We start from the raw sequence: 26,173 nt of genomic DNA, 5'->3' as shown, positions 1-26,173 counted from the left end.
CTATGTTTTATTCCAGATGTCAAACTATCTACAAACCAATTTTCATGACTCTAAGCTGAGCGGTTGTTATTTCAAGATTTTATCCTATCCCATGGGAATATCGGGATAAAAGTATCCTATGTTGTAATCCAGGTTATCTAACTTTTCGCCAAATTTCATCTAAATCCGTCCAGCCGTTTCAGCGTGAAGAAGTAACAAACATATTCACTCACTCACTCACAAACTTTCACATTTATAATATTAGTAGGATTAGTAGGATATAGTAGGAAGTAGGATAGTAGGATAGGATTAGAAACCTTTATAAACCTTCATTAAATAGTGTAACTATAGCGTAGTGTGTAGTGTGTGTGTTAACACAAATAATTATATCTACGAATAAATTAATTTGCAGAGCCAGCCATAATTATCGGTAGATAAGGTTGGTTCAGTCAAATAATTAATTTTGTTGGTACAGCACTAAATTTCCAGAGACTAGACCGACCATAGACCAACTTCGGTGAGGAAAAAATTATCATGTCAATTTGACAAATATAACGGATTTTCGTCTTCCAATTAATTCTATAAAATAAACATATTTACACGATTATTTAATGATAAAATTGTTGTTAAAAACAGTGGTGAGCTCATTGAGATGTGAATATGATCGGGATTGGCGTTCAAATGTAAGTAACTACGGAGTAATCGTGAAAAATTGCTTTGTTTACACAATTGATTTTTTCCATTGAATAGTACTTTACTTATTTTTTTTTTTCCTTTTCCAACTTGGCTGTTGCTTTTAACTTATTAATTTCTAATTTTCTGATTTTTTGTTTCATAAATTTCTTTCAAAAAGTATTTCATACATTATGCATAATTGATTCTTAAAAAAATGACAATGTTCTTGAGGTCTCGAAAAATCATACAAAATTAAGACTTCGATCAGATACAATAAATCAAAGTTCGGACTAAAAAGGTCTTCTAACACTTTATGGTCATGCTGAGACACATTTATATTAGACCACCCATTGTTTTACACATCTACTTCATGTATGCAGTCATAATTTGCTTCTGAGTCTGAAATGGGGTTAGATCTGCCCACGGTTTTGCTTATTTATGTCAGTATAGGGTTAAATTTAATTCACCTGCTGTGCAAGTAGTACGGAAAGAGCTTGTTGGACATTGTAAATACAATTTAAGATCTTAAGTAAGTGGATTATACGTAAATTTAAATTTAAATGCAGTAATAGATGTATTTGGACCTTTTCACTGAATGATTTTTACGTTCTCTTAGTAAAAAATTATATGACTGCCTACCATGTCCAGTTCAGTTGTTCCAAAAATATGTAAAGTTCGTCAGTGTACTATGCTTATATAACAGTTAATTACTCCTTCTGACCTCAGGAATTCGTGGTTGAAGTCTGTCGGAATCCCGATGGGCACCTTGTATACCTAAAAACGCCTTAGTACCTGAACGTACACTTTTAAATTCTCGCAAGTACCTACGTGTAGTACGCTTTTTTTCACTCGTACAATTTCGTACATTTTTCAAATTATTTTTCTGATTCACAAGAAATTTTATAAGTCGACTGCTTCATAGTGAAATCTGTCCTTTTTCAGATGTCAATATTCGTGCGTTAGATTTTATTCTAACTAGTTAATATAATAATATCAGATAATAAAAATTGAAATTTCATTTCATTTCATTTCAGATAAACTTGACTTAGGATTACAAAAGAAGAGTTATGAATTGAAAAAATAATTTTGTGACACATAAAAAGTATCATATATCTACTTACCTATTATTTTATATTTTTCTCACAAGGGAATGTTTCATACTACATATTATTTCTAGTCCCGGTATTTGATGTATTTGAATAGTTATTGGGACTCAACACGTAGGTAGGTATTCGATCCTATTTAAATTAAATAAAACTGCTATTTTTGACATAATTTAATTATTTAAAATATTAACGTACGTACTTACATAGAATGTAAACAATAGTTTACTAAAAATATCTGAGCAAATTACATAATTTTTAACTTATTATTATTTTTACAAATGGCTGTCTTTATTATTGATTCTAATTCAGGTGACATTAAAATTGTAGGTACATAAATATTTTAACATTTATAATTTAAATTGACATCACAACAGAACTTTATTACATTGGGTTTTAAAAGACAATTTTTAAACACAACACAATCTTAACGTTCACAAATTAAAATAAAATATCCATTCGATATTTAAAAATAAGTCAGTACTTAGTTTACTTACTTATCTATATACAAGATTTTTGTATTTTTTTATCTTATTCTGAATCACGATTAACTTTTATTCATCTCAAAAATAATGTCTTACATAACAATTTAGTTTAAAAGTATCACTAAAAATAAGTAAACAATAAATAACATTTACACTGCAAAAGATGTAGTAGAAGTAATTCTAATATCTATATAACTTTGACGGGCACAAAGCAACCTGGGTCTAATGTTACTGTCCTGTTATTACATAATTCAGACGTCCAACAATAACAAATACAATTAAACCACAACATTATTTCTTATTAAATTTTTGATAAACTAATTTTTAAAATTCCGAGGTAAACAAAACACTGCACAAACAAGCCTTATGAGATCTTTACGAAAACCAAATCCACATTGCAAATACATACAAAACATACCTCTAGGATAGCACATGATGTGAAATCAAAACTTTTACTAATAATACTTTTCATAAGTCCTATAACTACACTTATATTAATGTTTAAGAATATTTAAAAATGCACCGTCTTCATCATTAAATATCACTTTCTACCAATTAACGTCTCATAATGTCTTCTATACTAAAACCTTTCTTAGGTCCACTGGACTGGCTCGTACCAGGCTTGGGATTGGAGCTTGGTTGAATACCTACAATATTTTTTATACCATTTGTGATGGAACTGGAACTTGAGTCCTCCGTATCTTTTGCATTAGGTTGCAATAAATCTTTGCAATTAGTTACGCTTGTCGACGTGCTCGGTATGGAATCTTTTGGAGCGGCGTGTTTTACAATTAAATCTTGAGCAACCGTTTGTTGTGGCCCAAGCACAGTGTGAGGTACGCCTCCATAGGCAATTTGAGTATGTGGCGGTGGCAAAGGCAAACCGAATTTGTGATAAGATGGCATCCCCATTATAGTTGGAGGAATACCCACTGCAACTTCTCCCCCTCCAAGAGATTGACGAGGCATTGTTAAGTTTGTGGGTTCTGGGGAACGACTTCTGTATACTGGCGCGCATGTCCTTACATTATCTCCAATATCAGGCGGGTGGCTTCTCTTCCTAAATGGGCTGAGATACATAGCAGAAGGCCCTGGATCAATAGGAAGATTAGTCACTTGACCCATCTTTGATGATTCAGGCGGAGCAACTTGATGAAGATCTCTACGAATCTGTAATTGTGGATGCCGAATTGGTGGGTCAGGCATATCTGTGTAGCGCATTTCTTTTTCTATGATTTCATCTGATGTATACCGCCGCTTCTCGTACAAATCTGAAGATGGCCCACGATGTCTTTCTGGGTGATGAGGGCGCATAGTATAAGGACTTGCACGATCTCGTGGCTCATTGTGATGGCAATGAGTTTGTTCAACTGCTGAGGGTGACATGGGTCTTGGTCGCTCAATGCTTTGTTCTCTTCCGAGACTTTCTATAGAAGATGACCGTGCCCGCCTAACCGGAGAATGTTCGGGAGACGAAAGCTCTCCATCTTCATCATCATATCCTGGTTCTATGGGTGAACCAGGTCTTCCGATATCTTCTTCCCCTACATCTAAAACATCACCTGGAGGAACATCACCCACAGCATGGGTAAGAGCATGGCGTCGTAAGTCACAATTTCTTCTAAATACTTTCCCACATGAGTTGCACTCGTACGGTTTGTGGTCTGTATGTGTAAGCAAATGAGTTTTAAGGTTAGAGCGCTGGTTGAAACTCCGGCTGCAAACGGGGCATTTGTGAGGGGACTCTTCCATATGCAAGATCTTGTGGACAGCCAGAGTCCTTGACTGGCAGAACCCTTTGCCACATTCTGTACATTTGAACGGTTTCTCCTTTGAATGAATGTACCTGAAACAAAAAAAGCGCCATTATATTTTTTTCTAAACTTTAGATATACCTAAACCGTAACCAGCTGGCTGATACCAACTTAAGAAGAGTTGCTCCAGAGTAATCAAGGGCTTGAATTTAAATTAGTAATGCACTATGTCGACTCTCGGATTCATTGTGTTCGATTAAAATCATTTAATCATCATAAAGTATCGAATCTTATGTATGTAAATATATTGCTTGGAAATCTAATCAATTTTTAAACTAATACTTTTTTAAAGGTAATTTTGAGCTTACGATACCTACATAAACTATTGTAGGTAAGGTTTACGACGGTCTGGACAAGAGGATTAAAATAATTATTGTTTCTTGGAACAAGATAGAAATGAATATAATCATCAACATAGAACACCTTTTTACAGGTAAATCTCTCGTATAAATGTAGTTTCTAGTGCAATCTGAAACGAGATTCTTAACTGCAGAACATTTTTGAAACGCCAACAACTATCCTGCGCGAGTGCACCTTGAACGTGATCCGAGTAACCCGAGACCCCAGTCTCAAGGCGAGACTGGCGACTACGCATGCGCGAGAGAACAGCCTCACCATTTTGAAAGAGCTCAGCTAATTGGACGATAAAACTATATAGAGGGTCATTTTAATTTGGCGCAGTTCGACCAGTGTTGGCCGAATCGAATTACGTTAAAATTATCGTGTAGCCAGCCTGCGATTTTTTTTTAAAGACTTGTATTAAGTTACTAGTGTTTGTGTCGAAAGTAATGTTAAGTGACGTGATGAGCCGAAGAGGAGGTAACTTTTATTTGAAATGAAATGACGAAAATCAGTATGATAGAGCTAGTAAATTGTAGGTTATTTTCTTTGCACATATTATCCTAACTTGATAATCTACTTTTATAGGGCCAAGATCAAAATGAATTATTTTATATGTCACACCTTAAGCACTAAAGCTGAAGTTTACACTTCAGTAACTAAAGAGTTAAAAAAAAATAGCAAAACTTGGTTCGAGGTAAAGCAAGGGTAAGAATATTCCTAAATTATAAGTACCTGTCGGAATCTTTGAAGGCAAATTTACACAAAAAGTTTACGGAAACAGTGAAGTTCAAATCGTGATCATAATGAAATAAAACAAAAAATGGAAGGTGTAATTGAAAATGAATTTCAAAAAGTAAACAACACTAAATATTACCAAGATGAGGTCCTGACAAAAAATGAATTTAATGACGGACGTCACCGTCCGCTCAAATTTAATGATAATGACTTTTCAGATTCTTTTACTAGCCGGCGATCTAAAGAATGCGGCGCGTAAACAATATATCATTACTCGGGCTCTTTAAATAAAGAAGGTAAAAGGCACCGTGCGGGTTTCCGTGAAGTTTCTAGCAGTTCATTATAATACATGCTTTTTGTTGTTACCCCAACTAACAATTTGGCGATAAAACAAGTTCTTTTACCGCTGTTTACTAGTTATATTAAAATCCTTTAGCTCTAGCACGAACTTAAAATGACAGTAGTAATACAAGGTAGTCTAATAAACTAACCGAAATATTTTAATAAATATATTGCAAGTATCACGTCAACTCGAATTAAACTTGTAAACGAAAATAATACATAATTTAATTGAACATAAAATTTTATAACGTATTAGTATAATTTATTTTTACTTATTGTCTGCATTTCCAATTTTAAAACTAATAAAATTTATCTTATTCTAAATTAAAAATAGTTATGTTTACTAAGTTAAACCCAAGTCAGGAATGCTCTTAGAAACGACCGTCAACTGACTGCTGTAACATCAAAGAGGCCGCTTTCAAAGTCAAATTAACAAGGCAATCACCATGTTACTACGAAAATATTCTTAAAAACGTGGCCCCTGCATACGACTTCCACTGTTCAAACAGTTTCAATACATTTCTTTTAAATAAATCCGTCGCGCAAAGACCTGAGGTTAAACTATTAGTAAGAAAAAAATAATACACATAATTAATGACACAAACAAATCTTCCATCTGACTTCTTTATCGCGCCAGTTCGATCAATTCTGATGTTAAATAAAATATACCTAAGTAACGTCTGTCTCTTCTTATTATACGTCGAGATAAGGATCGTCTTGGACAGTCGCTCAGAATCCCATCAGGTTGAGATTAAAAAAAGGCTCGAAATTACAGAGAGGACTGTGGTCCGGTGCTAATGGCTCACATTAAAAAATATTTTCCATTACAGTTGCCGGACGGGTAATGTCCGAGTGGTAACTCGAGCTGGAATGGCGCCGCTCGAAAAAACGAACTTTAGTGAAGTCAGTTATGAAATTGGAAATGTGTTTTAGTTTTAAAACAATCTTGAATGATTTTAAACAGCTTAAAAAGTAAATTTGAACGGATAAGACACGGCATTAAAAAGCATGAAGCTTCGAGCACGTTTTATATCTTTAAAGTCACCGTTTTCATGACCACGAGACTTTAAAAAATCCTGTACATGCAAATACGTTATAATTTTAGGCAGTATTAATCGAAACTTATGAAAAACAAAGCAATTTTTACAAACAAGAAAAAAGAAGTCACAAAAGCAGTAAGTATGATCGTTACAACAGTCGTTTTCGACCAATAAAGAGTTTGCGTAGATTTGGCAAAGCCATATTCATTGAGGTAACAGAACCAAGAACAGGTTCTTCGGCGTCCTCGTTTCGTTTTACAAACAGTGCTCAACTTGTGACAACACAGCGAGTATGGAGACAGAACATTTTTGATTCACTTCAGCATACCAGATTGAACTTTTAGAAAATAACTGCGAGCGACTATAGTTTTTTTCTGAGAATATGCATTTAAAATGTAGTCAAAATCTTTGCCACATGATTGATGATTGTGATTTAATGATCGATTATTTTTCTTGAAAGTTTTACTCAAAAGTAGTGGAATTCAGTTTCGAAATTAATAAAACACCTCAGTTAGTAGATACTGCTAAATCTTACCATAAAATGTAGTATACTGACACTTAATCGCTGGGAGATATTTTTTTGATGGTTTTTTTCTGTTCATTCGTGCGTCCGAGATTGCCTATCGAGCGATCAAGAGTCCGGTAATAGAATGTAGACTTAAGAAACACGTCAAGGTTTATGATTTATGACCAAAATATTATTTATTGAAATAATATCGTTATAATTTTTTTTTCTGTGTTTTAACCTTACTAAATATTTAAAACACAACTGATCGAAGCGACACCAATGATATTTTTCAAGTGTTTTCCAACTATATTTTATTGTTAAATTTCTTACGGTTCCTCTTTACATCATTGAAAAATATATTTTAGATGTAAAAATACTGAAGTAAAGTTATTTTTGAAATGTTACTTCTAAAAGAATTTAAGGTCTATTGTCAGGAGTGCCACAGACCGAATCAATTTCTTTCAAAAGATTTTTTCTGTTGCCTACTTGGTCGAAGTAGTAGATAGCGTCAGCAAACCCAACGAACACGAGAATGGTTAAAATTTTAAGGCTTAATTTGTATTTTCTTTATTAGGAAATAGGTTTTTTTTTTCAATTATTAAGGGACGTATCGAAAAAGTACCTATTTAAATGCTTCTTTGATGCAAAATAAAAAACAAAATAGATTGACACTTTAACGACGCGTAGGTATAAAAAATGATTTGTTTTTATTATTAATATGACGGTTCTCAAACTTTAATACGGAATAATACCGAACTAAATCAAAATAATAAGGTTTTATTATATCACTTTTCAAAGTGGCTATTTCATACGTTTTCAGTTAAAAGTAAAGAGAGCAAGTCCGACGCACACGCTGGAATGCTGCGGCGTAGGTCACTGCCCGATCCCCCTCTCGTCCGCCTCCCCCTCTAGCTCATCTCTGTATCTCTAAGCCTCCTATCGACTAGATTAATCATACTGACCTTCCAATTTGTAATTTTAATTATAGCGAAAATGAAAAAAAACTTAAAAGATATATCTAAAAATGTAGTGCAACACACATCAATAAATACGGGGATAATCTAGATTAATTTGCAAAAAGTCCCAAAAAAGCAGACAAAGCTGCATATATTATGTTAATGGCCAAACGTGCCTTAATTGAATTTCTGAAACCCACACTAATGCAAAACGGTAGCGGAGTTTAATACATAAATTTATTCCCAGAAATGGTTACAAACAGCAAACATACTTGTAAGTAAATCAAAACTGCTTATAAATAGCTTGTATTATCATAATCATGCGATTTGTATAATGAAGTGACAGATTTTCTTATTGAGAACCACTGTTCTGCGGCATATGCTTCAAAATACATTTTTTATTGATCGTTTAGAAAACACAGTGATTTTACATTAACATTGAAAGTTATGTTAGAAAGCTTAGCATAACTATTTATGATAAAATTATAAACAAGTATAAGCATTTGGCTAGTTTCTTCAACAAACTCTTTTTTTTTAAAGATAATACCACGTATTTCGAGTTTGTTGTCTTGAATATTAATTCTCAAAAGATTTCTCACAGGAGATACGTCCGCCGGATTTGAGTACATAAAGGCAGTGCTTAAACAACCGTGCGTCTTAGAGCTGTCGCTTGCCCCCACGCAACGTTTTATCTCTTTACAACCAACGGAGCTGGTTTCCTTTAAGTCAATTTATTGTTATGCTACTAATATCTCAGCGTCAGTAGTAGAACGCCAACGCTCGGCTTGACTTTCAACTAATTAACATGAGAATAGCAGATTTGTCAGACCTTGTTAACGAAGATCTTGAGAAACCTGTCACTCAAGCGTGCTCCAATTTGAACATTGTAAAGTTTACTTGAATATTAATAATTTGTGATGGGAATTTATGAATACTGACAAGATCAACGTGTAAATTTGCATAGGTAGGCATACGTAACTCACAAGCACATATTCATGAATATTTAAATTCGCGCATAATTTTAATAGGAAAGGTAAGTGGTCAGTCATGTTGTATGTGAACATTGATTTTATGCAGTAGGTACATACATAATGAACCCATCTTTACAATAAATTTTAGGACTTAAATTAGACCAGTGGAAACTAATAATTATTAATTCGTGCAATAATCCATCTGATCTATTTAAGTTTAAAGTCTACATTATTAACTAGTTGATTAAAAACAGCTTTCTCAACGTCCTTGTCAGTATCATCATCTAAACCACTGTGCTTCATTGCTCAAGTTGGACCACGTTATATTTATCACAGAACTCTCAATAAGAACCAGTATTGGGATCAGTAGCTTCACACATCAAGCAGCATACGACATTATGCAAATTAGGCAGGTTCACATGTTTTAGCAACGACTCAGAGCTACATTAGTATTCTAATTATAAGTCACTTTTTGCACCTTCGCTTTAACAAATGAGATGTCAATAAACTGAACCAAGTTTTTATATTGAAATTTGAAGTTACTTTTTAATTTAAATTGGGATTCTGCTTTTTCGTCTCTTTATTTTATTATCAAGTTGATTATTTTTGTCATAATTGAATTTCGGAATGTAAGTGTTCGGTTTTGAATTTATAATCAACTTAGCCTCATTCTTTTTTACAATCACTATAATCCTGATAGTTTTAGCAGTATACAATTACTTTAATTATTATCATATGTACATCAGTGTATGTTAGTGACCATAGCTCATTACTATGATAGTATGTGTTTAATAGATTCTACGTGGGCGTGTGGTTCTCAATCACTATTCACTTTAGTACAATGACTCATTACTGAGGTAGACGGACGGTCTTCCTTCGCTAACCCCATGCTACTTACAAACGACTTTTTTGCTTTAATGAATGTGCAGTATCCAATCAGTAAAGTTTGAAATATTATCAACAAGTCGTAATGACTGTTTCTTCTTTTTAAAGTTAGTTTAAGCTGAATAGTCAATTAGCAACGTTCATGGGCCTTGGAAAAAGAAGATCCGATACTGTAGCGTAAAGTTTAAAGCTGTAAAGTGTAAAGTGTAAAGCTTTTATAACAAAGACGCAACTTATAACGGCATTAAATTAACAAAAAATGCAGTTCACTTAAGAGCTTTTGACCAACGCTGGCATAATAACTGATAACGACATACTTCTGCGTACTTCCATTATATTACGTTCAAAAACCAAGTAAAAAGTTAATCGAAAAATAATAAAGTCCGCATTGTAGGATTGCGTAGTTTCACGTTACATCATTTATTTTCCGTTGTATAGCAAAGAAATTTTGTATTCGTCGCGCAGCGATATAAAAACCAAATCCCCAAAGCCGGACAGGTACGTGCACAAAAAATAAATGGAAAATACTAATGGAGCGCGGCAAAGAGGTTGGGCCGGCCGCAGCGCGGTAAGTAACCGTAAGATTGGAAGGAACTCATTTAAACAGGCTCTGTCGGATAGTGCATACTTTGGTCTTCGTTTCACTTTACATTGTTTTGTAGAGAAAGGAGAAATCAAAGCAGGATTTTTTTATTCTAACTGTAACATTTTTTAAATCCCTTTTAATTTTTGAAGGTATTCACTTAATTTATACCTACACAATTGACCCGCCACTGGTAACGTATATGTCTGTGAGACCGGTTAAGTAGTTCGAAAAAACGATGTAAATCAAATAGACGTCACCAGCGGCTAGTTCGGAAAATCGATGTAAGTCAAATATACGTCACCAGTGGCGAGTTAAAAATAAGGGGTAGCTTCAAAGGTGTATTCCAGTAGGTATGTACATCTGTATTAAACTAGCCTCAAGCTAGTTAGGGGTAAGAATTAAATTCCCTCAAGTTCCATATTGATGGGTGGTTCTTCGCCTTAGATAATTTCTTCGCTACAAGTATTTAGTAATTAACAGGCTTCCTTTTAGTATGAGAAGGCTTTGTCCATAGTTCCCACGTGGTCCCAGTGCAGATTGGGAACTTATAATACGCCATCAAATTTCTTTGCAGTGAGTGCGGGTTTCCTCAGAATGTTTTAAAGCTCAATGTAAATTTCAACCGTAAATTTAAAAAAAACTCAGAGGTGCAATCCCGGGCTCGAACGCTAAATCCTAAATCCCCTGCATGAGAGGCCATAGCGTCGGGGTACTGCAATGCTGCGTAACTAACATATTCCAAAAGGTATAATTTTCACTGTCAGAACCGTACGATGTTAGTAGTGTTAGTACAGTGAAAATGCTAGTTACGCGGTAGGTATTGCAGTATCACCGACGATAGGTCAAAGCAACTAGGCTACCACAGCTTTAGTAGCATGTTTAGTATATGTTTTTATTAGCATCTTCATTACCCATATTAAATTCAAGGCAGTATCGTACCACGGCACGGCTGTAGCCGGTTTGCCAGCGCGCGCGCAGCCCAAGCGACGTATTGGGAGCGACGGCGAGCCGCTGCCGCTTCACACTCAATTTCACCTCTGACTGACGCAAACATCCATTGTGCTGCGTACTTGACTTGGCTGTTCCGTGTTGCAGGTACCTTAATGTCTAGCGGAAGTCTTTGATATTGTCTCCAATTTTACGTATTAGGTTTTCATATAGCTTATAATTATTTGATTTGTTCAACTAGACTAGAGCACAGTATAATATATACTGAATTGAATATCCTGGCCATTTCCAAAAAAATATTTATTTTTGTAACTAGTAAGTATACTGCTTGGCATTTTGTTTCAATCCAAACATAACTTGAATCGAGATCGAATGAGTTGAAATTAAGTTCAAAGTTTCAAGACTTGTTCCATCACACAAAAAAGTTGATAAGATTAAATTGAGAAAACACACCTGTATCGTAAAAGTAAATGTTTTAAAAAAGGAAGGAGATGAATTGAACATTGAAGAAGTAGGTAGCTTAGGAAGTGATACTTCAACTTGTTTAAAACAAGTTCTACTTATCAGATTTATAACTCTGGCAGTTGATTCATGACGGTCTCGGCTAGTAATTACGTTGAGGTTCCTCGATACCATTAATCAAACTATATTGATAGATTCGAGCTATGTACAATTCCAATTAGAGTTCAGATCCTTCCAACAATTTTTTTATATTCAATGATTTAAGAATTACGATATGAAGAGCTGCAATTAGACCAACTGGGAAGAGTGTTAATTTTGGTTTCGTCGTAAATTCGGTTTTAGTGCTGGGTGTAATTGGCTCTAATCGCCTGTAATCGCTTGGCATCCAGCATTTGATGTGGGTAAGTCATAACGAGGTTACAATATTCTCGAATAGAGCAATGAAAAAATATTGATTGCCGATGGAGGCGAATAGCTGATGTGCACCTCGATGCTTGTTATACTTTAGAAGTGTACAAATAAATTTTCTATATTAGTTCTAAATTAAAAGCCAAAAAACTACACAAATGCAAAATAAATAATATTGTGACAAATTCAATGTATGTAAACACTTTATTGTACATAAAACACAAAAATAATATAAATAAATAACAAAACAAAAAGAGTACAAAGGCGAACTTATCCCTAAAAGGGATCATTTCAAGCTAACCTGGGTAATCTAATACGTATGTAAAGCTAGCCTGCAAAACCTAATATTATATATGTAAAATAATAATAAAAAAACTTTTACTGCCAACCTTACAATCAGCGATCTTTTACGTAAATCTACACATTAATTGTTACATGAAACTAATAAAAGATACCTAACTCATTTTGGCCTATTATCTATTTATAGTACCTAGTAACTTAGATACAACTCATTGATTGATCTGCTTTCGTTTCACAGCCGCCAATGATTTTTATAACGAAAAATTGCCTAAATTTACTGTCCACGAATGAATTATAAGCGCAATTAAAACATTTACCAGATTCATTCCAATACTAAACTTTTAATTGTGAGAAAAAGGATTTTTTAAAGCCCCCGGCCATTACCTCGGAGCATAGTAATTGGTCTCATTAAGCTTGAATCTAGTTTCAATCCTGTCTTGACTCATAAATGTTTATTGCTTTCCGAAAATCTTCTTAGTCGATCAATGCGTTTAATCTCTCATAAAATCGATCTACGCACTTAAAACAGATTAAAGATGGTTGCTCTCAGCTCAGGCAGTGGTAATAAATAACGTGATTATTTCCTTTTCCGAACTGGCTTCAATAAACTTTGAAGCATCGTTTTTTAAAGTTAAATCAAACGAAAAACCACTTTGTTAACGGGATTGAGAAGAAATAAATGAGAGTTATTTTAAAACTATTTAGAATCTTTCTTAGATATTGACAATATCGGTTTAATTTAGATTTCGTGTTTGATTTAGAAAAAAGAACTTTATATATTTTTTTTATTCGACTGGATGGCAAGCGAGCAAGTGCGTCTCCTGATGGTAAGAGATCACCACCGCCCATAAACATCTGTAACACCAGGAGTATTGCAGATGCGTACTTGTACCTACTTGTATTCTCGTTTATACCTCAAGAATTACTTCTTCAATACGTTATGGCAATTTAAATAGCTGCACATGAAGGAAAGCCATAGCTATGCAAGTCAAGGGTTCAAGCCATCAAGGACAACCGGTTGAACGCCAGTATGGCTTTCGAGCCCCGTGAATCCTATCTACGCTCTTACAGATACCATCGATTCCTTATTTTTGAACCCTAAGTGCACTTATAAACTAAAATAAATAAATTGCAAAGTAAGAGTTAGAGATTTCTTTACGTTAATTAAAATATGTATCTTCTTAACTATCTGAATAAGCCATCGTCGTTTTCATACGCAAAGTTTCTTTATCAAAATATTCTTTAAATAATAATCACGTAGGATTAAAAATGTCTGCCGGGTTGCTTAACCTTGTGTGTGTAAGGATACGTTTACAAATATGTGCTTCGTTAGTGTGCGTGTCACTACGGATTTTATCTGAGGTAGACGTCGTCGTATGATAAATGATCGTACAGAAAGTCGCTTCGGACTCTTTTTTCCGTAAGTTCATAAATAACAATGGGTTCTAAGGCAATAGAATAATTTCAAAACTTGTTTTTGAGGACACGCAAACAACCGAACAGTTTAAGTTGATTCGACGTCTACTAATGGTGCAGTGCCTCAGGTCAAAGGTTCCAATTCCTTCTAATATTTTGTCTAAAATTTGGGATTTCGTGAGAATTCTCTAGCAACTTAACTGTATGTGTATATCAAAAATGTGTTCAAAGCCACATTTATAATGTTGAAGAATTTGTATTTGTAGGTATTTAGTTAAGTAGATACACTATAGAGTACCTATAAAAAAGAAATAAAAAAAAAACCCTAGTTGAGTTGGTTTCCTCTAGTCATAATGACATACTTAACTATAATTAGGCTGTTATTAGCCAAATCAAGCAAGAAATCTCATTAAATTTATGATTGTAGAGTTAATAAATTAAAAAAAAATTACCTACAACCACAGTCTAGTAAAAAAAGGAGTATTTCAAAATAGTTTCACATGTAACGTTTACTATTAATTATAATATTCACATGCAAATATCGTAGGGTCGGAGAGTCAATAGTGCTTCGTCAAGCAGTGTGGGCTCTTACAGGCCTTAGGTATAGCACCGGTATACACAGTCGTCACGTTTGTTTGTCCAAACGACCGGTCACTGTTTGCTCTGAGACTCCTCGAAAGCACTCGGAAATATTTTGAGCCAAGAACTCTTGAGCAAGCGCAATAAGTGCCTAGTGTTGAATTTAAGAATGAGCGTAGCTGATGCCGTAATATTCTAGTGAACGAAGGACAAAATATTTGACGGTAAAAAGAGAAAAAAGAGTTTCTAGAATTCTAAAATCAATCAATAAGCATTAAAGGAAAACAATGTCGTGCTGTTAAATAAATAACCTCATATTAAACAGTAAGTATTCAATAAATCAGTGCAATTTAATTCACATTGGAATGTACTAAAGTACTAACGTAATTATATAGCTACTACAAGTTTAATGGCTTTTTAAAACTATATTAAGTAGCAGAGAAATGCCAAATCGACGATAAGCATACGTCTTGTCAACCCACGCGTTAACAATGAAGATAATATTTAGTTTGTTGATTCTGACCATTAAGTAAACGAAACAGGGGTTAGTTTTGTTCAACTGGTGTCTTAAGCTTTTACCTCCTGTTCTTGATTTCGACATAATGTTGAACACTATTCCTATTGTTTGAACATGGACCACATACAACGTGTACAGCTCATTAATAACATTTAAAAGAACGTCTATAATTTGAAACGCCGCTCATGTGAAACTCTTTTGAACTTATGGCCGAGGGACTAAGCCTTAATAAAACGTGTTTCATATTCGATTCTTTAATGGAAAGAAAATTACGGTACGAAATAACTAATAAGTTTCAAGAATATACGGACGCGTCGGATTATACATTTCTCAAGAGATTAGCGCAAAAACCTCCTTCTGAATAAGTCTCATTCAGATTTTATTACAGCATTCATTACACCAACATAAATTGACTCTGTTCATGTGAATGTTTAAATTTAAGCTTTATTTTAAGAATGTGTTCTTCTTTTTTGACTATTTCAGCTAAGTAGGTACATGTAAATTCAGTGACTTTTTAGTGTAAGATTTAGTTGCATGGCCTAAGTAACAGTACAACATGGTCTTAGATAAAAAAAAGGATGATCAGATATTACGAAGCGTACAAAGAAAAAACACGATAAATAATGAGATAAAGACTACAAGGAACCCGAATCACGTGAATCCTAAAGTTAATTGGTTCGCGAATCCAAAACTTAATGCAGCGACAAAAACTGATGTTGCAACCCAACACGCAAGCGGCTGGGGTATAATTTAAATAGTAATAATGGCTGTCTATATCGATTATGATAAAGTATGGTGGTCGATTTATCTACAACAAATGCTAAGGCAGCTGCTATTAGTGCTATTATGAATAATTCTTGAATTTCAATGTAATTTTTAACTGAGTGAAATGCTGGAGATGTTTAAATATTATTGATCTGTTTACTATATCTGTTTATTACTCACGTAGTATACAAAAATTAGCAATTGACATGGTAAACAAAGAAAAAGAAAACTAACTAATTTATTCTCATACCATTGGTTATATTTATAACAATTATTGATGTTTAAGAAGTTGGTTACTTTGAAAATTTATATACTTTTTAATACCTATTTGGAACTTCACAATTCATATAAAATACGTCCTTAAATTAATATAAATTAATGGTAGAGAATTGCGCAAGAGTACGAACACGGTCAGAAAGAACTTTCAAAAGGCAATAAGAAACTGTGAAATCGACGAGCGGTGCGCACCGCGTTTCTGGCTAATTATTCAACATCTTTAGTCACGATTATTTCTAACGTGTACCTGTACATTTTACGTGTTCACATAGACAAGCAGAACAGTTATTTTTTTCATTTCTGATATGGCCTGATGTGCTGACGAGAGCAGTTCTTACGAATTCTATATTCAGCTCTGTTTCGTTTATATTTCTAGGTAAAACCATTAAAAAAATACTTTATAAAAAATTAGGCATCACTAAAATTTGTTGATCACAAAATGTGATCGCGTGACAGTATTCGGGATCATCCAAACAAGTAATTTAGAACTGAACGGCATATCGAAGATTTTTGCCACCAATTTGGGAATATTTGAGAGAAAACTGGCGCCCGGGGATATACGGTATTACGATTAAATAATTTCAAAAGTTATCCGTAGGCTAAAGTGTTGTTCTTGCGACCAGTCCACCTGCCCGATTTGATTTATTATGGATTCAGTATTAATTTGATATCCCTTTTTGCCGAGACCCCTTGAGCTATCGGAGCGAATGAGTGGAGGTCTGCCCAGTCCCTATTATATGGTGGTCTCAGGCGAATCATAATTGCATATGAGCGTCGAGATAAAATTATGTTCAGTGCAATATTATTTTTATAGGGACTTGTTTGGCAAGCGACTCTGTCAAGACAGAATTAATGGTTATTCAAAATCAATGATAAAGTATATTTTTAATTGTTCATCAGAAGCCCCTATAGCGTTTAGTAAAATATTAAGTAGTGTTATACTCTCATGAACATGTTTATTTCAGAACAATATTAATAAGTTTACTATGTTTTTGTTTTATAACTTAATTTAGCTGAAGTGAATAATGATGTCATATTTTATTATTTAAATTTTAAAGCTAAATTATAACTTACCAAGCAAAACAAGCTAACTGGAAATTTCACAGTAATCTTACACTTCGCTAACATAATATTCAAAAGTTTAATGATACGCACAATCTTGATTTCTGAATATAAAATCCCACAGCAGTTTAGAAACTTAATGTAATTACGCTAAACCGTCGTTTTGAATATTAATTCCGACATCGAAGTCGACTGCCACATCTCCAAAGCAATCGCCTCATTATTTGTTCACTTTTTGTATCGAAAAATTAAGTGCTCGAAAATTCTGATCCAACTAAAACTTTTTTCGATCGATGGCGGATAAGCTGGTCGTTACGTTATTTATTTACGTAAGGCCGGTTGTTGTTCATTAAATATTCATAAAAATCTGTGAAGTTCAATTTGTGTGTGGTGTCGTTATTTTTAGGGTCCTATGTGGCAAAATGAAAATACAGGATCATACAATTTTTATATCTACGCAAGACAATTATTTCAAAATGTATTTTAATGCAAAAAACGCGGGGTATTAAAACCTTCACACGGTTTTCCCCGTAGACATCATTGTGATTTTTTTGTAGACGTAAGGTCCAGCAACACACACACGGGTCTAGAAAAAAAAACGATTTCCATTTTTAAAAAGAAAAATATGTCAATTTATTTTGAAATATATAATAGTAGATAAAAGAGCATAAAACGAGCCATTTTACCCAAGACGTTCATAATAGCCATCTAAGCCGGTACGGCGAGGGTGGATAGACACGTTGAGGGGAAAATGGGTTTAATGCTCGAGTTTTACACTCTGCTTTTCACTTAGATTGCGAGGAAATGAAATATCAACAGTGGAAACAATTATTCACTTTCTATGTACCTCTTATTTTTTATTCATAATTATATTAATTCCATTTTTTCATTTTATTGATTTATTATGATTGGTTTATTTGATTTCTAGTTTTATATAAATTAAAAATATAAAAAAATATGTAGAAACTTTTTTGTTTGTGGCTGTTGACACCTGATTACCTTGGTCTTACGTGGGATGAAGATTTTATTTTATGCACTAGTCTAGTGCATAAAATAGTGCCACTAGAGCATAAAAAGTCATTTTATGTCGCCTAGATACAGCATAAACACGAACTTTACGAGCATGAGAAGTGAAAAAGTTATTTTTGCACATTGCAAAAAGAACAAACAAAGTTATTATAATATTTTGGCAAGTATTTAAACTGAACACTCGGTGCACTAGTCGAACTCACATCTGACCAGTTTTGTACATAAAACTCTGTTTAACATTGTAAAGAGCGAGCCTGGTGGATATCGTATGTTTTTCGCAAATTAACCCTTTAGTGGGTAACGGCAAGATATTTGCCGTCATACGACTCAGATATTTTATTTTTTTCTCAATGAACGTGTTGTTAGTTAATATAACTTTTGGTTCGCATAAGAGAACATACTCGTACCAATTTACGAAAAAAAGAATAGCAGATAAACGTTATTCCAACCCATGTTAAATGATGATTCTTAGGCCTGAACTTAGATTTTTAACTATTCCTTACAATTGAACAAAAATGTTTGTAAATAAAATTTTGTTTGCTGGATTTATCCGATAGTCACAATTCTCTACTTTCAGAGACAAGATTGGCGATATAAAGTTTAAAGAAAAAAAATCTGTTATTTGATAATTTAAAAAAATGAAGACGGCAATATATTTGCCACTATCCGTTAAGTGTCTGGTGTTTATTAAAGGAAAGGGTGGGTTAGGCTACAATTGTTATTGATTTATATATGGAGCAATAGCTTAATTCAATACTTCAAATTTGCCTTTTACCTTTATTGCTGAATTAGCCGTGTTTTTTATTTGAAAGAATTCAGTTTTAAGTTAAATAAAGGTTTTAATTATTTCTTATCATCTATTGGTTTTTAATTTATTTATTTTAGATACGTCGTGCCACCCGTAGTTCCCCCGGCAAACTGACATGACGGTCTTGTCACTTAATGCCCTTGGCTGATAGCGGCAAACATATTGCCGTCTCATAATTCGGAAACCCTGCAATAATAATATATACATTTCTCTTTCTCAAAAATCATAAAAAAAATCATTCATGCTGTGCGTATCGTTAAAGTTCTCGATTCATTGCTTTAAAAAAATAATGGTCAAAGGGTTAAGAGTACCGTGGCGTTTCTTGTCCTTGATGCTTTAAAGGCGTTGTGGTTTCCTTTCGGGGTATTAATTATGCCACAGAATATAATAACCTGACATTATGCAGTTCTTGCGGTGCATTTCGATTATACGGCAATCTTTATAATGCTTGCGACAAAAAATTTAAGCACTATAATTATAATGTTGTGAAGTTGATGAGCTCACATTCTTATCCATTTATGATGCTGAGGACAGATTTCAAATTGTTTTAACCTTTGTGATGGTTATAGTTTTTGTATTCATAAAACCAAATTATAATCGATTCATAATAAGTCTATGAAAAAATTACTACTTCCACTAAAAACAATTAATCTCTGAAAAAGTAAAACTATAAGAGAATTTTTAATGAAATCATTAGAACTATAAGAGCTTTTATTACACTTGCCAAATTCATTTTACCAGACTATGAACAGAGTTTTTTAGGTTGCCTAGTAAGTGGTACAGAAAAAAGCCTTTTTGTACGTTCCCATCAATACTTGACCGACAACTTTGGAATGATAAGGCGGCGCGGGCGCATCGTAGAGCGAGAATTATTATTGCTTTAGAATTCGAAGGTATGAAAAGGTAACGACAGCAAGAATATTTAAGTTAATCACGTTTGGTCATAGTCCTTAATTTGGTGCAGAATGTTCTAACAACTTTAGATCGAAGAAAATTATCTTTTTCAAATAAATAATTAAAAACTGGGAGATTTGCGAAAACAATTAGTCGTTCGTAGCCCGTCAAGTCACTTACGCGTATGTTTACAAAAAGGAATTGTATGAGTATATTACTTCAAAGTACACCTTATGATTACACGTCATTTAACCTCTTGTAATATCCATAGTAAGTTTTTTTTAATGTTTCAACTTAAAGAACAATTAGAATCTAGAGACAGACTTATTTCTGGAAATACTACTTATTTAACGAGTAATAATTGTCATTGCCGACTGTATCTGCTCTCTTATTACCGATCCTCACCAATAGAATCGGATGAGTCATCAGAATCTAAACTAATTACCAAAAGGAAAAAACACGAGTTAATGTGAGACGAAATCTCAGTCAGGCATTTTGGTCCATCAAAAATCATTTCATTACATCCGTAATATCTATAGTCTGGGTGCATGGAATTCAAATGGGGTAACGAAAAACTAGTTTGTAATAAACAGAGTAAGGTCTAAATTCTGTTGGAGTGTCTGGTTGTTTGAGGTATTTGCAGGGTATTAAGTTTTTGTGGTTCGATAGATAAATGGTATTCATTTAAAAACTGCGCAAAATAGCAGTTATTGTTTTATAATGTTGTATTATAAATACGTGTGTCAGTTTAGCTTTTAGAAGAGAAGATAGGTAATAAAATATTTATTTAATTCTATCTCTTCAATCACTTTTCTCTGATGGTTATTTGACTATATCATAACAGCATTATCTTGAGATCTACGAAATTGATTGAGACGATAAGATTGACAAGGAATTCCATAAATAATAACTATACCAAAGATCTTTATCTGTGATTATTGTTTTACGATCTGATAAAAAATATCTAAGTTAATTGTCGTAAGTGTTAAAAAGGACTTCGCTGTACACTTACCGGTATTATTATGAGTACAATCTTTGTTCTGTTTTTTTATCAATTAATAAATAGTTATAAAGCTTGATATTCTTTTGCAATTCTTTGTCTGTCAATCTGTCATAAAGAAAATGAGACCAATGTGCATCAAAGATATGATTGGCTGCCTATCTTCAATTAATGCTGACGGCCGCTATCTTAACTTCAGCTTTAAATAATTTCCGTTCAATCACCTTTCATCGAATTAAAAGTACTTAAGTACCTAATCAAATGCTTACTAGTGTGTGAAAGTAACCAAGTCGGTATACAAAAACGAAGGTAAATAATAATTAATCAAGATAGATTTCCAAGTAGCGCGTACTACAATCGAGTAACTTTATAAATATTCCGTTTCCAAGTAGCGGGGCGGATGCGGCCACACTCGGCTTAGCATCTGCAACTTGAGTTACACCGGCTGCCTGTTACGTGCATATAAATTAGAAGTTTATGCAACTATGATCAGCGCGGCTGAAAATTAAAATGTGCAAGAAGCGGATACGCCGACAGTGCACTCCGCCGTAATTATTACTTATTATTAAGAGCCCGCGAGTCTTACCTGTGGTCCCGTAAGTGGTCTTGTCGGCGGAATGCCTTGCCGCAAATGTCGCAGGAGTATGGCCGCTCGTCCGTGTGCGTCCGTTCGTGTATGAGCAGGTTATATGATTTTGTAAACTGTCGGTTGCAAAATTTGCATATAAATTGCTTCTTGGGTCGAGATGCGCGTCCTGGCGCTCTTAAAAGCCGCCGATCTAGATGCGGATGCATTTGATGTGGACCAGCACCGGGTGGGAACAGCCCTGCGCCAGGAAATGTGAAGGTATTAGCTGCTGTCGGGGATGGTACGGGAGCACCAAGGAAGGTACCAGGGGGACCGTAAATTGGAGGTTGTGACGAGCCATCTGACATCATGCCTTCGATGGATGACGCTCTGTGATGAGGAATAAGCATCGCTGCAGCAGCCTCTCTTAACGCTACTTCTTTTCTTTTCTCAACCATCATAGCCATTAAATCAAATGAATTCCTTTTAGGAAAACTGCCTGCCACCCTGTCTGGAGAGCCTTTTGCTGGTTCAGCTCTATCTCGGTCTAGCATTCTCTCTCTGTCAATAATTTCGGTAGGTATGAGAGCAGGATGCATTTCATTTGGGTACATCATGGGGTGTATGGCTCTGGTTGGCACCACAGGAACAAACGCTGAAGACTCACGGTGCGTTGATGTGAGTAGTGAGCCACTAGTCATCTGTCGATGATAAGGTAACGGTGGTGAGTCAAAATTTCCGCTAGGGTTTCTCCCATTTGATGAGGGCCTTTGAGATGCTCTTTCTGCTGAACTTGCCAGAAATTGATCATGTCTAGATCGCAATGGAGCTGTGACAGGAGTGTCAGTGACAGGGCGTGGTGTGGACGCCCGAGATACAGCTGTACTTCCATTTTCCGACATAACGACTTGCACTTATCTGAAAACAGAAACAAAATCGTTTTTTTACTAAAAATGCTTAGTTGGATGTGACGTAGCATAGGTATCTGGAGAAATGATATATCTGGATCAATAGTTCACGTAATTTGTCTAACCAATGTTTTCTGAGTGATCCTTATCTCAATCTACATTAGCTTTCACTTGATCGTAAGTTTGATAAACGGTTTTAATCTGACCGGTTGCATGTTCACAATCTCCCACCACTTTTAAAGATGGTGTTGAACGTTAAGATTTATGGATCGAGAAACATGCTTAATTAAGTAGCTCTACATTGTTTCCAGGTATCTATTACCATAAAATATTCATTATTTCTTACCAGTATTACATTTTAGACTGTATAAAATATAACAATTTTGATTCATTTAATCTATTTATTAGTACTTACTCTTTTGCATGTAACTAACAACAATAATTTACTGAATTGATAAAGGTCGTCAAAATAAAGTTATGAACACTTTCTTGAAAAAATTTTTTTTTATTTGTTTGTATTTAATATTAAATTTTACTTGTATTGTTGGACAAACTACACAAGATTCATAGCTGAGTACTGAATTTAACACAGAGAACTCAAGAAACTCAATCTGGCTGTTCATTTTAGAGATTTCTTTGTGATGTTTGTCATACATTAGATAAGCCTGCCTGAGTTCTTGCGCAGTGTTTGTAAAAGGCTAATAACATCTCTGAATAGATCGCCATCGTGTGATTTACGATTGGTCTGACTATTTCCAACTGAAATTAGTACCATGGCTAGGGACAATAAAAACTGACGCTACGGTTTACTGCCGTGGTTGTAGGTATAACGCGTATGTTTTCATAAGATTTCCGGTGTCTGTGACTTGTATGAGGTTTTATGTCTTGCTCGTTTTAATGACTGATAATCCTACTGTGATAATATTATATCCTTGTGAATAGAAAACGAGTTTTATACGGAAATCACAGCAGAAGCAAAGTTTTTGTATCTAACTCGTTTTTTACCCAGCCAACTGAGCCTCTTTTAACTGTACTTTTTTAATAATCCTGGCCTTTATCTTACAGTAATAAAAATAAAAAGTTACTTCAAAAGTTACCTACACAACTATGAAAGATTAATCTTAGAATCAATTTATTCAAGCGAGATCGAAAACGTCGGCGTGCCAGGTCCACATTTCACTACGCGTTGCCCGTTCTACCGTAAAAGCCTTCTTGTTTTCTGTCCCTTTCACTCGACCATCTGTTGTTGGATTCTTTCCCACTCCATCGTAGGTTGCGGCTGATCGAGTTTCTACCATCTTACTCGCTCCAAAGCGGTGAAATACTTTTATCTCTTTTAGTTCGGGGATTTTAGAGATATGAATATGTATTCAGGCGCTGCAGTTAGTTAGTACCTATTTATACATATAGTACGAGATGTAATACTGGTTATTCCAATAAATCTTTATAAGTAATAATGTAAAACCTAACGCTGATATCCTATTGAATTAAATTCAGTTTGAAGCTTGACAGCAAAAAAGGGTCTACTTTAAATTTAGTTCGGAGACTTCTTTGTTACTGTCATTTTACCATATTAGGTACTACAATCAGTTAGATTGGAGAGAAATCTACTTAAATATACTTACTTAGCTATAGATAAGCTCTGTATCTCTTAACAAATGAATCTTAAATTCTAGATTCATGATTTATTAATAAGATTTTTCATGGCATCGTTAGTTCACACTGAATATAACATTGCGGTCTCGATATTATGTAAGCAGATGACATTAATTATCAGTCCATAATTATAACGTAGGTGGCAAAAGCTCCAGATACAATAATTGATGCACTCACATCAATTAGACCGGTGCTTAGTAATCTATGGGAACGCATATATTGTGTAAGACTTCATCATGTTAGAATATGTATATGTTATTAAGAAACTAAATCATGATTTATACATAGGACTTATTTTAACCAGCAGTAGTAGCGTAACTTCGGTAATCGTAGTCGTGTCGAAAAAAAACCGAGGCCCGCGAAATTACGTAAAGACTTTAACGCAAACTTTATGAGACATGATAAGACATGTTAGGTAATTCATTTATTAAAAACAATTAAGTTTATTGATGCTATTTTACGACGCAGAATTAGTGGTTGCCGCAAGGTTGCTTTGTTCAACTCATGATAATATCACTCGTGTGGTTCAAGTAGATTAGCCGTTATCAGTTGATGGTATAGATTAACTACTATTTGTTTAGCAATTAAACAACCAGACGTTTCTACCGTGTTACTGTTACGCTTTCCACGTGCGTTTTAGCGGTTACCTTTGAAATGACGATAAGGTACCATTATCATCGATTACTTTGACATTGTTAACAACAGCTTTAATAGCTTTCTAAATGCGTACTGCTTTAGTAACTTTAGCGTTTGCTTTGAATTACTTTATCAGATAACAGTGAATGATACCTTCATAACCTATTAAAAGATGTTTTATTCGAGAATATGAAGTTGGTTGCGATTATTTTCTTGTACGAGAAATCGTATGACAACCGCGTTAAAAAGAAGTGAGAAAGCTGTGTAGACAAGTGTGATTGGCCCGGTATGGTGAGGCACGTAACTGCTGAGCGTAAAGACGAATAGGCTTTGTTAACTTTAAACCGCAAAGCACTCATGGGCAATGAACCCAATTACAATTCCCTTGGTAAATTTTACTTGCTTTGCCTATAACAAACGATAGTCTTAATTCACAGTCTTGCCAACTGAACCAAGATAATCTTGTAGCTAATTACTGCGAAGCACAGTGGCAGGAAATGTTTAAAGATACATTAAAAAACGGTGAAGAACACAAGAACAATGGAGCACACCGTAAAGCCGTTGATTCTCAGAATTGTTTTGTTTTCTACGGCATCTGCTGCGTAAACAATAACAAACGCCCCAACAGAGTCACACACACGACTAGATTATAAAACAGGTAGCGATAATCAAGTGCACCCTGCCTACCCAATTTATTCCACATCCGCTGTATTAAATTACCCCATAAAAAAACTATACAGAACTCACAAGGCGTCGACGGGTTGGCCGATCAATCGTCAGATGTCCAACCCTCCAGTAGTCAGGTAGTTGCCCACAATGTTTCCAAACGAAGGGTCCGCAACCCTACAATAGAAGCTCATTGCAATTTTTTGTCACATTTCACAGTCCAACCGCAGTGGCTTCAACAGGTGAATAGGAGATTAGTGGATGCGAACACAACAATACCCGCACTGCACAGGTCATAAAACAGTTAATGCACAGTGGTGAGTGAAAAAGTTATTGCCTTATAGATTTATCACTTGTTACATAATGTCACGTATCACTTAACACAAAATGTTCGGTAAGCACTGTAATCCGTGTTATAGAATTTGGTGGCGTTTCACTTGATGTTTATGTGTGTGGCGTGGCATTGGCTGAGGCTGCGCGTGCGCCGATTGCGCGCGACTGGTGGGAGTCAAGAGCGCGTACTACCGCGCCTGCGTCGGAGGCAGTAGCGCTCCCGTAGCGTCCCCCCTCCTCGCACCGTGCCACCCGATCGAAGCCTTCTGCCACTCTGTTTTACTTTAGAAGCGGTAAAAAAAGGATATCTCTGGATTGTTTATTTTTCGTGTTAGTAGCTTATACGTCACCTAAATTAACGCCACCCGGTTGATCGAGGTTTATAAATTTAGACACTCCTCGCTAATTGTTTCATCCTATCGTCAATGGCGAAGTTAAGTTTGGTTGGTTTTTTGGAGACGAAATCAAAATTAAGAACTTACTTATTTTCCTCTTTATTACAACGAAATCTATAGATAGTC

General features: G+C 34.7%; 1 protein-coding gene across 1 annotated transcript; it reads right to left on the bottom strand.

Annotated features, from left to right (window-relative positions):
• Positions 1-1,976: 1,976 nt before the first annotated feature.
• On the bottom strand, positions 1,977-25,874 carry LOC141440718 (uncharacterized). The gene is made up of 3 exons (XM_074105261.1): positions 25,401-25,874; positions 21,472-22,371; positions 1,977-4,088 (listed from the first exon to the last, which is right to left on the bottom strand). The coding sequence occupies exons 2-3, from the start codon at positions 22,353-22,355 to the stop codon at positions 2,798-2,800; spliced, it is 2,175 nt and encodes a 724-aa protein (XP_073961362.1). The 5' UTR covers positions 22,356-22,371; positions 25,401-25,874; the 3' UTR covers positions 1,977-2,797.
• Positions 25,875-26,173: the final 299 nt, after the last annotated feature.

The sequence above is a fragment of the Choristoneura fumiferana genome, chromosome 23, assembly GCF_025370935.1.
Source record: "Choristoneura fumiferana chromosome 23, NRCan_CFum_1, whole genome shotgun sequence".
Taxonomy (NCBI): domain Eukaryota; kingdom Metazoa; phylum Arthropoda; class Insecta; order Lepidoptera; family Tortricidae; genus Choristoneura; species Choristoneura fumiferana.
The sequence above is the reverse complement of the archived record's forward strand: the minus strand, read 5'-3'. Positions and strand labels throughout refer to the sequence as shown.